A 10000-nucleotide genomic window follows, 5' to 3' on the forward strand; every position below is an offset into this window, starting at 1 on the left:
AGTAGTACGTGTGCACCGTTTTGCCTGCACACACACACACACACACACACACACACACACACACACACACACATAAACACGCGCACGCATGCACGCACACACGCAAACAAACACACGCAAGCATACATACACACAATAAATAAATGCACACACACACACACACACACACACACACACACACAAAAACACACACACACACATACACACACACACACACACACACACACACACACACACACACAGTGACCATGGGCTATATGTGTCATCATCCATCGCGCGCACGCGTGCGCATGTCTATGTGTGTGTGTGCGCGCGTGTGTGTGTGTGCGCGCGCGCGCGTGAAAAGACCCCCAAGGGGTCAATCAATACCTGCTGCTTTGAACAGCTTGAAACGTGTTTCCATCAAACACGGACAGCCGGGGACAGTCAGGAGGGAGGGAAGAGGGGAGGGGAGGAGGGTTAGGGGGGGGATGAGGGGACCACCACAACCACTACCACCACCCTTCACTCCCCTCCACCCCTTTCCCCCAGCCCACCAACCCCTCCCTCCACCCCTTTCCCCCAGCCCATCAGCCCCTCCCTCCACCCCTTTCCCCCAGCCTATCAGCCCCTCCCTCCACCCCTATCCCCCAGCCCATCAGCCCCTCCCTCCACCCCTATCCCCCAGCCCATCAGCCCCTCCCTCCACCCCTATCCCCCAGCCCCTCAGCCCCTCCCTCCACCCCTATCCCCCAGCCCCTCAGCCCCTCCCTCCACCCCTTTCCCCCAGCCCATCAGCCCCTCCCTCCACCCCTATCCCCCAGCCCATCAGCCCCTCCCTCCACCCCTTTCCCCCAGCCCCTCAGCCCCTCCCTCCACCCCTATCCCCCAGCCCCTCAGCCCCTCCCTCCACCCCTTTCCCCCAGCCCCTCAGCCCCTGTCTGCCTCACCACAGCAGTACCAGGGAGAAGCTAAACGCCGCTGGGGAGAACGACCTAGATGCTGGTGTCAACAAAATTGTCCGGAATATTACATGGAAGAAATCGGATTGGGTGGGACTGAAAGGCCTCGTTGTCTGCACACAGTTCCACGGAGCGAAGTTCGGGCTTTCTGACTGTCTCCCCGGGAGAGCGTGCGTCAGGACTGTGCATCACCACCTGTTGCCTTCCTCAGTCTGCAGGGAGCACCATCTTACTGTGAAAGTGGACCTTTCGATGTTCTTGTTTGTTTTACCACGGGACATCTCTATTGTTGTCAGGTTTACGTTGTTGCTGGAGTCCGTCTGTCTCGGGAGACAATGGAACTCTGCGCCCAGTTCGGTCAAGTTGTTGAGTTGCAGCGCCTGAAAGTCGCGCCTGGCTCAGAGGGTACGGATTCTGCCCTCTCCCCTGTTCCCAGTGCTGTTCTCTTTTCTCCACGCTCCTCTGGATGCATGCCTTTACGGTCCTTCTCCAGCTGTTATGGTCTTCAGCCACCTAGTGGCTGTCAGGTTTACATACAAACATACACACACACACACATACATACACATAGATAGATAGGTAGGTAGATACTTCAACAAAGGGATGTTCGACACATGTTCCTGTGACATCTCTCTTGATGCCGCTGTTTTTCTTTTATGCTGGATAATGCGGGTGTATCGTCCAAAGCTGCATTGACACTGAACCCAGCCAGCTGTTGCCAGCAGCTGACAGAAAGTGGCCGAGAATTGTGCGCATGTCGTATTGTGCTTTCTCACCATGCATGCCAGTGGTGAGTGTTCATACTGGCCACCTGACGTCTCAAGCCAGCTTTTTGATTGGTCTCGTGCAGACAAACGAGACGGATACAAAGGGACGGAACTCTTCAAGGACGTCAATTGTAACACCACTCGTTTCCTCCGTCTGGTTAGCGCCGTATTGTTTTGTGCTGACGGCAACTGGCTGTATGTGTGTTGCTGTGTCAGGCTGTATGTGTGTTGCTGTGTCAGTGTGTGTTGCTGTGTCAGGCTGTATGTGTGTTGCTGTGTCAGGCTGTATGTGTGTTGCTGTGTCAGTGTGTGTTGCTGTGTCAGTGTGTGTTGCTGTGTCAGACTGTATGTGTGTTGCTGTGTCAGACTGTATGTGTGTTGCTGTGTCAGTGTGTGTTGCTGTGTCAGGCTGTGTGTGTGTTGCTGTGTCAGTGTGTGTTGCTGTGTCAGTGTGTGTTGCTGTGTCAGTGTGTGTTGCTGTGTCAGGCTGTATGTGTGTTGCTGTGTCAGTGTGTGTTGCTGTGTCAGGCTGTATGTGTGTTGCTGTGTCAGTGTGTGTTGCTGTGTCAGTGTGTGTTGCTGTGTCAGTGTGTGTTGCTGTGTCAGTGTGTGTTGCTGTGTCAGGCTGTGTGTGTGTTGCTGTGTCAGTGTGTGTTGCTGTGTCAGTGTGTGTTGCTGTGTCAGTGTGTGTTGCTGTGTCAGTGTGTGTTGCTGTGTCAGGCTGTATGTGTGTTGCTGTGTCAGTGTGTGTTGCTGTGTCAGTGTGTGTTGCTGTGTCAGGCTGTGTGTGTGTTGCTGTGTCAGTGTGTGTTGCTGTGTCAGACTGTATGTGTGTTGCTGTGTGGAGGAGGGGGGTAGAGGAGGTGCACGGTAATGCGTGTGTGTGTGTGTGTGTTGGAGCTCATGTACGTTTATATGTATTTGACTGTGCTTTCATATATGTGAAACTGCATGTCTGGTGCATTTCTGTTATGCATGTGTGGGTGTATGTGTGAATGTGTGTCTTCATATTTTACATTTATTTGCTTATTTATCACCATTGTTGTCTTATTTATTTATTTATTTATGTTTTATTATTATCATTTTATTAGTATTACTAATATTATTACTACTACCTTTTTCTATATTATAATTATTATTTATTTATTTATTTATTTATTTATTTATGCAAGCTTATCTATTATTTATTCCCCCGTTGGGTTTTTTTTTTTTTTTTTTTTTTTTTTTTTTTTTTTTTTGTGTGTGTGTGTGTGTGTGTTCTCAAGGCCTGACTAAGCGCGTTGGGTTACGCTGCTGGTCAGGCATCTGCTTGGCAGATGTGGTGTAGCGTATATGGTTTTGTCCGAACGCAGTGACGCCTCCTTGAGCTACTGAACTGAACTGAACTGCTGTGTCAGTGTGTGTTGCTGTGTCAGGCTGTATGTGTGTTGCTGTGTCAGACTGTATGTGTGTTGCTGTGTCAGTGTGTGTTGCTGTGTCAGACTGTATGTGTGTTGCTGTGTCAGTGTGTGTTGCTGTGTCAGGCTGTATGTGTGTTGCTGTGTCAGTGTGTGTTGCTGTGTCAGTGTGTGTTGCTGTGTCAGGCTGTGTGTGTGTTGCTGTGTCAGTGTGTGTTGCTGTGTCAGTGTGTGTTGCTGTGTCAGGCTGTATGTGTGTTGCTGTGTCAGTGTGTGTTGCTGTGTCAGACTGTATGTGTGTTGCTGTGTCAGTGTGTGTTGCTGTGTCAGGCTGTATGTGTGTTGCTGTGTCAGTGTGTGTTGCTGTGTCAGTGTGTGTTGCTGTGTCAGGCTGTGTGTGTGTTTCTGTGTCAGTGTGTGTTGCTGTGTCAGTGTGTGTTGCTGTGTCAGGCTGTGTGTGTGTTGCTGTGTCAGTGTGTGTTGCTGTGTCAGTGTGTGTTGCTGTGTCAGGCTGTATGTGTGTTGCTGTGTCAGTGTGTGTTGCTGTGTCAGTGTGTGTTGCTGTGTCAGGCTGTATGTGTGTTGCTGTGTCAGTGTGTGTTGCTGTGTCAGGCTGTATGTGTGTTGCTGTGTCAGTGTGTGTTGCTGTGTCAGGCTGTATGTGTGTTGCTGTGTCAGGCTGTATGTGTGTTGCTGTGTCAGTGTGTGTTGCTGTGTCAGTGTGTGTTGCTGTGTCAGTGTGTGTTGCTGTGTCAGTGTGTGTTGCTGTGTCAGGCTGTATGTGTGTTGCTGTGTCAGTGTGTGTTGCTGTGTCAGTGTGTGTTGCTGTGTCAGGCTGTGTGTGTGTTGCTGTGTCAGACTGTATGTGTGTTGCTGTGTCAGTGTGTGTTGCTGTGTCAGGCTGTATGTGTGTTGCTGTGTCAGGCTGTATGTGTGTTGCTGTGTCAGTGTGTGTTGCTGTGTCAGGCTGTATGTGTGTTGCTGTGTCAGGCTGTGTGTGTGTTGCTGTGTCAGTGTGTGTTGCTGTGTCAGTGTGTGTTGCTGTGTCAGTGTGTGTTGCTGTGTCAGGCTGTATGTGTGTTGCTGTGTCAGGCTGTATGTGTGTTGCTGTGTCAGTGTGTGTTGCTGTGTCAGTGTGTGTTGCTGTGTCAGGCTGTATGTGTGTTGCTGTGTCAGGCTGTATGTGTGTTGCTGTGTCAGGCTGTATGTGTGTTGCTGTGTCAGGCTGTATGTGTGTTGCTGTGTCAGACTGTATGTGTGTTGCTGTGTCAGACTGTATGTGTGTTGCTGTGTCAGGCTGTATGTGTGTTGCTGTGTCAGGCTGACGGCAACTGGCTGTGAACGAAGCCTTAACTGAAAGACTGGCACTTGGGTGACCACACGAGGTTTAAATCAAATTAAATGATGGTGCTTAGAGCCTCGCCGACCACAAAGGCCACCTCAAGGCTATGATCATGATAGCATTTGCTTCAAGCCAAGGGTAAAAAGCACAATAAAAACTAACCACTGCTTCAATCTTTTCACACACACCCACCTCCTCACATTCACTTTGAGTTTAAAACATTCAGATCTGACTAGAATTGTTCATTTCTTTCAAGAAGTCCATTATGGCCCCCACCTCCCCACATTCACTTTGAGTTTAAACCATTCAGATCTGACTAGAATTGTTCATTTCTTTCAAGAAGTCCATTATCACCCACAGAGGGACTAAATTACGAAACAAAGTTGGTCTTCAGAGACTGCGTGTAATGCCTGTGTCTAATGTCATGCAGATCCCAGCACTTGTTGCATCTTGTATGCAATCCAAATTCCCACACTAAAAACAACCATGCCTCCCTTAACCTCCATGCCCTCCACCCCACCCCCTCTCACACACACACACACCTCCCCCCCTTACACACAGTGTCCCCTCAAGGGGTCCTATTCAAGTCAAATTCATTTTGCCTTAAGGCAAGTTATATTTGACACGGATGGGACACAGTTTTCAGTTTGACATGAAGGTCAAGTTATTTTCATCTTCAAGACACTCAGTGCACTCATGCAGCTGACCCATCGTCCATTGTTAAAAGTCCCGGTGATTCCCTTCTGTGCACGCTCTTTTACTTCTCACCGCACCACAGTTCAGAGGATGTCCAGACAGTTCAGAGGATGTCCAGACAGTTCAGAGGATGTCCAGAGGATGTCCAGACAGTTCAGAGGATGTCCAGACAGTCCAGAGGATGTCCAGAGAGTTCAGAGGATGTCCAGACAGTTCGCCAAACACGGGCTATACACAAAGCACGTCTGTCTTCCCTCAACAAAAACAACGCTACATAAAGATCCGCCATGTTTTCCTTTGCTTCGTGGGCAGTCACCCTTGGCAGATTGCAAGGGTAAATTTGCCTTTGGGTTTGAAGACCCGCGGGTAAAGTCGAGTTTTCCTGAAATCGGATACTGCTTACCCTCAGGCAGTTCGCCTTGCCTCAGGCAGATTTGCCCGCAGGTATACGTTTACCCTCAGGCCCGTCAGAAAGCTCACCGAAGTAAGTGGAAGGGAGGGTACAGGTGGAGGGGGAGACCAGCTGGATGCTGTTGTCCTGGAAGTGGGACAGGAACCAGAGGTTGTTGCACGTGCACTCCCAGGGCACACCACTCAGGCTGACCTGACCCAGGGCCGTCAGGCCCGTGAAGAGGTTGTCCGGGAGAGAGGTGAAGGTGTTGTGGTCCAGAGTGATCCTGCACCACCAGCATCATAGTTAGCAGCAGTTGTTGTAGCAGCAGTCTAGTAGGGGCAGGAAGAGGAGTTGGAGGAGGAGGAGGAGGAGTAGAAACAAGACAAGCTTTGTAGTAGTAGTAGCAGCAGCTTTGATATAGCAGCAGTAGTAGTAGTGTAGGCACAAGGCAAGCTTAGTAGTAGTAGTAGTAGTAGCAGCAGCAGCAGCAGATGCTTTGATATAGCAGCAGTAGTAGTAGTGTAGGCACAAGGCAAGCTTAGTAGTAGTAGTAGTAGTAGTAGTAGTAGTAGTAGTAGCAGCAGCAGCAGCAGATGCTTTGATATAGCAGCAGTAGTAGTAGTGTAGGCACAAGGCAAGCTTAGTAGTAGTAGTAGTAGTAGTAGTAGTAGTAGCAGCAGCAGCAGCAGCAGATGCTTTGATATAGCAGCAGTAGTAGTAGTGTAGGCACAAGGCAAGCTTAGTAGTAGTAGTAGTAGTAGCAGTAGCAGGAGCAGCAGCAAGTAGCAGAGGCTTTGATATAGCAGCAGTTGTAGTAGTGTAGGAACAAGGCAAGCTGAGTAGTAGTAGTAGTAGTAGTAGTAGTAGTTGCAGCAGCAGCAGCAGCAATAACAACAGGGACAAGGGAAGTTTTGAAGTAGTAGTAGCAGCTTTGATATAACAGCAGCAGCAGCAGCAGCAGCAGCAGTAGTAGTAGTAGTAGTAGTAGTAGTAGTAGTAGTAGTAGTAGTAGTAGTAGTAGTGTAGGAACAAGGCAAGCGTAGTAGTAGTAGTAGTAGTAGTAGTAGTAGTAGTCATACAGGGACAAGGCAAGCTTTGTAGCAGCAGTAGTCGTAACAGTAAAGCAGCATTATGATTAGCATTATTACGAACATCACTACCATCATCGTCATCATCATCATCATCTACGTATAGCACGTGTAAGGAAGGGGAAGAACTCACTTGGTGACCTTGGTGGCGGCAGAGAAAAGGTCAAGGTCAATGGTGAAGAGACGGGAGTTGGACAGAATGATCTCATTGGCCTCCGTCATGTTGGAAAAGATGCCTGTAATACGTCATTCCTGACGTCATATTGAGTGTTGGAAATTGGGTTCCGCGTCTCTCTCTCTCTCTCTCTCTCTCTCTCTTACGCTCACAAACGCTGCCCCAACCCCACCATCCCCATCTCTACCCCACCCACCTCCCAAACCGACACCCACCCTCACCACACACACACGAACCACCACCACCATGATCATACACGACGTTAACGGGGATTGATCTCGGACCCTCAACACACACGCACGCACGCACGCACGTACACACACACACACACACAAGTGTAACATCCTGGAAGACGAAATCCATCTTCTTGATCATTGTATTAAATATAAAAGCTTAAGGCAACAATTTTCAAAAGATATTCAAAATTCGAATAACACAGGAAATATTCCCAGTCAGGTGATGCTAACAGATGATGAATATATACAAACAAGATTAGGAAAATTTGTTTATGAATGCTGCTGCAATTTACTGCATTAACTGATTGATTAATTGTGTGTTTTTCATTCATTCATATCATTTACCATTACACTTACCTTACGGTTTCATGACAATAAAATATATTCTATTCTATTCACACACACACACACACACACACACACACACACACACACAGGGACAGAGATAGAGAGAGAGAGAACAGAAGGGGAGACAGAGAAAATCACACAAACATATACACAGAAAAAAAACGAAAAAAAAAAAAAATCAAAGATTTGAAGGGAGAAGGAACAACAGACAGATCCTCACTCCTCCCCCCCCTCCCCCCCCCCATGCTCACTCCCTTCCTCCCTCCGCCCCCCCCCACTCACTCCCCCCCCCTCCCCCCCCCCATGCTCACTCCCTTCCTCCCTCCGCCCCCCCCCACTCCCTTCCTCCCCCCGCCCCACCCCCACTCACTCCCCCCCCATGCTCACTCCCTTCCTCCCCCCGCCCCCCCCCCACTCACTCCCCCCCCCCATGCTCACTCCCTTCCTCCCCCCGCCCCACCCCCACTCACTCCCCCCCCCCCCATGCTCACTCCCTTCCTCCCCCCGCCCCCCCCCCCCCACTCACTCCCCCCCCCATGCTCACTCCCTTCCTCCCCCCGCCCCACCCCCACTCCCCCCCCATGCTCACTCCCTTCCTCCCCCCGCCCCCCCCCCACTCACTCCCCCCCCCATGCTCACTCCCTTCCTCCCCCCCGCCCCACCCCCCCACCCCCACTCACTCCCCCCCCCATCCTCACTCCCTTCCTCACCCCGCCCCACCCCCACCCCCACTCACTCCCCCCCCTCCATCCTCACTCCCCCGCCATCCTCACCACCCATCCTCCACTCCCCCCACATCCATTTCCTTCCCCACCCAACCCTCGCCCTCCCTCCCACTCACTCACTGACTCACCAGAAGGCAACCCAGCAGACACGACATCCACGTCAATCATTGCGAAGGAGCCTTTTGGCGTGGGCAGTGACGTGTCCTTGATGACGTTTAAACCCAAAAATGCGTTAGCGTCGATGCTGTTCACTGTTCCTCCCTCCAAGCTGAAGTGGTTGACGACGCCAAAAGCCGCGAAGGCCGAAGCCGAGATGCTGGTGAAGTCACAGTTGATGATACGGATTTCGTTGTAAAACGCCATGCCTGGAAGAGAGGGGTGGGGGTGGGGGACGTGAAACTGTTTCAGGATAATGTCCTATTTCAGTGTCCTCAATTCTGGGACATATCTGAACGAAACATTTCGTGTGTGTGTGTGTGTGTGTGTGTGTGTGTGTGTGTGTGTTGTTATTGTTGTTGTTTTCAACATGCAACATGACATTTCTAATATGCCTCCATAGCGAACCGTAACATTTTTCGTTTAAGACACCAATATCAACGTAGGTACCAAGAACTCAGGACGCTAATACCTCAGTCGGTCTGTACAGTCTGTCATGAAGACATTTCTTTCTCACTTGAAACACTCGATACAGAAATATACAGACTGATCGCCACCTTTTGACTCTTCAAGGACACGAGAGAGAGACAGAGACAGAGAGAGAGACAGAGAGAGAGAGAGGGAAGTGTTGGAGGCAGTGAGTTGGTAGTGGTGCGGATGGGGGTGGGGGGAGGGGGCAGGTGTTCAGGACAAAGGGGTGTTCATGTACGAGGCAGGGGAGCACGTGCATTGACTACGTGTGTGTGTGTGTGTGTGTGTGTGTGTGTGTGTGTGTGTGTGTGTGTGTGTGTGTGTGTGTGTGTGTGTGTGTGTGTGTGTGTGTGCAGCACAAGCACGGATCCCTGTACATACATCCAAGCACGGACCTGTGAATACACACACACACACACACACACACACACACACACACACACGCACGCACGCACGCACGCACACACACACACACACACACACACACACACACACTGATATGCACGTTTAACATTTTCCCTATCACTATCTTTTCCCAGTTGTTACTGACAATTAAAAAAAATGACAACAAAAACAAACAACGACAACAACAACGACAACGACAACAAAAACGACGACGACAACAAAACGACGACAACAACAAAAACGACGACGACAACAAAACGACAACGACAACAACAAAAACGACGACGACGACGAAAACGACGACAACAACAACGACGATAACGACGACGACGATAACGACGACGACAACAACGACGACAACGAAGATGACGAGAGCAGCAGGCACCAGTGAAAGAGGTGGCGTCCAGCTGCAGAACCCCGCCCCCTCCAGTGATGCAGATGATGGTCAGCTCTGCCGGGTAGTTGATGTCAAACTTGGTTTGGTCCACCTGCACGTACACACACCACACGCACGCACGCGCGCATAGACGCTCACACAGAGACACACACGCACGCAAGCACGCACACACACATAAATGAACACAAACAGCATCATCATCATCATCATCATCATCATCATCATCATCATCCGCGTGGCGTCTATTGATTTGTCGGAAGGCAGTGACGCCCCCTTTGAGAAGGGTGAAAGTGAGAGAGACTGAAGTGCACGGTGCACGGTGTCTGACCTGATTGAAGTTGACCATGTGAGAGCTGAAGAAGTTGCCGTCCACCTCCTCCATCACCAGACGCTGGGGCGGAGGGTCAAACCCTGTGGCGTCCAGCGGTGACACGAACCTGTAGGGAGAAAGGATGTCATGAC

General features: G+C 50.4%; 1 protein-coding gene across 1 annotated transcript in view; it reads right to left on the reverse strand.

Annotated features, from left to right (window-relative positions):
• LOC143301740 (uncharacterized) overlaps positions 1-10000 on the reverse strand; it is a 15126-nt gene that overhangs the window by 3806 nt on the left and 1320 nt on the right. Inside the window, exons 2-6 of the mRNA XM_076616128.1 lie at positions 9867-9975; positions 9527-9629; positions 8238-8474; positions 6759-6861; positions 5624-5820 (exon numbers count right to left, since the gene is read on the reverse strand). Of these exons, the coding sequence (XP_076472243.1) occupies positions 5624-5820; positions 6759-6861; positions 8238-8474; positions 9527-9629; positions 9867-9975 (749 nt within the window). The remainder of the gene's footprint in view (positions 1-5623; positions 5821-6758; positions 6862-8237; positions 8475-9526; positions 9630-9866; positions 9976-10000) is intronic.

This window comes from Babylonia areolata, chromosome 28 (genome assembly GCF_041734735.1).
Source record: "Babylonia areolata isolate BAREFJ2019XMU chromosome 28, ASM4173473v1, whole genome shotgun sequence".
Lineage (NCBI taxonomy): Eukaryota > Metazoa > Mollusca > Gastropoda > Neogastropoda > Buccinidae > Babylonia > Babylonia areolata.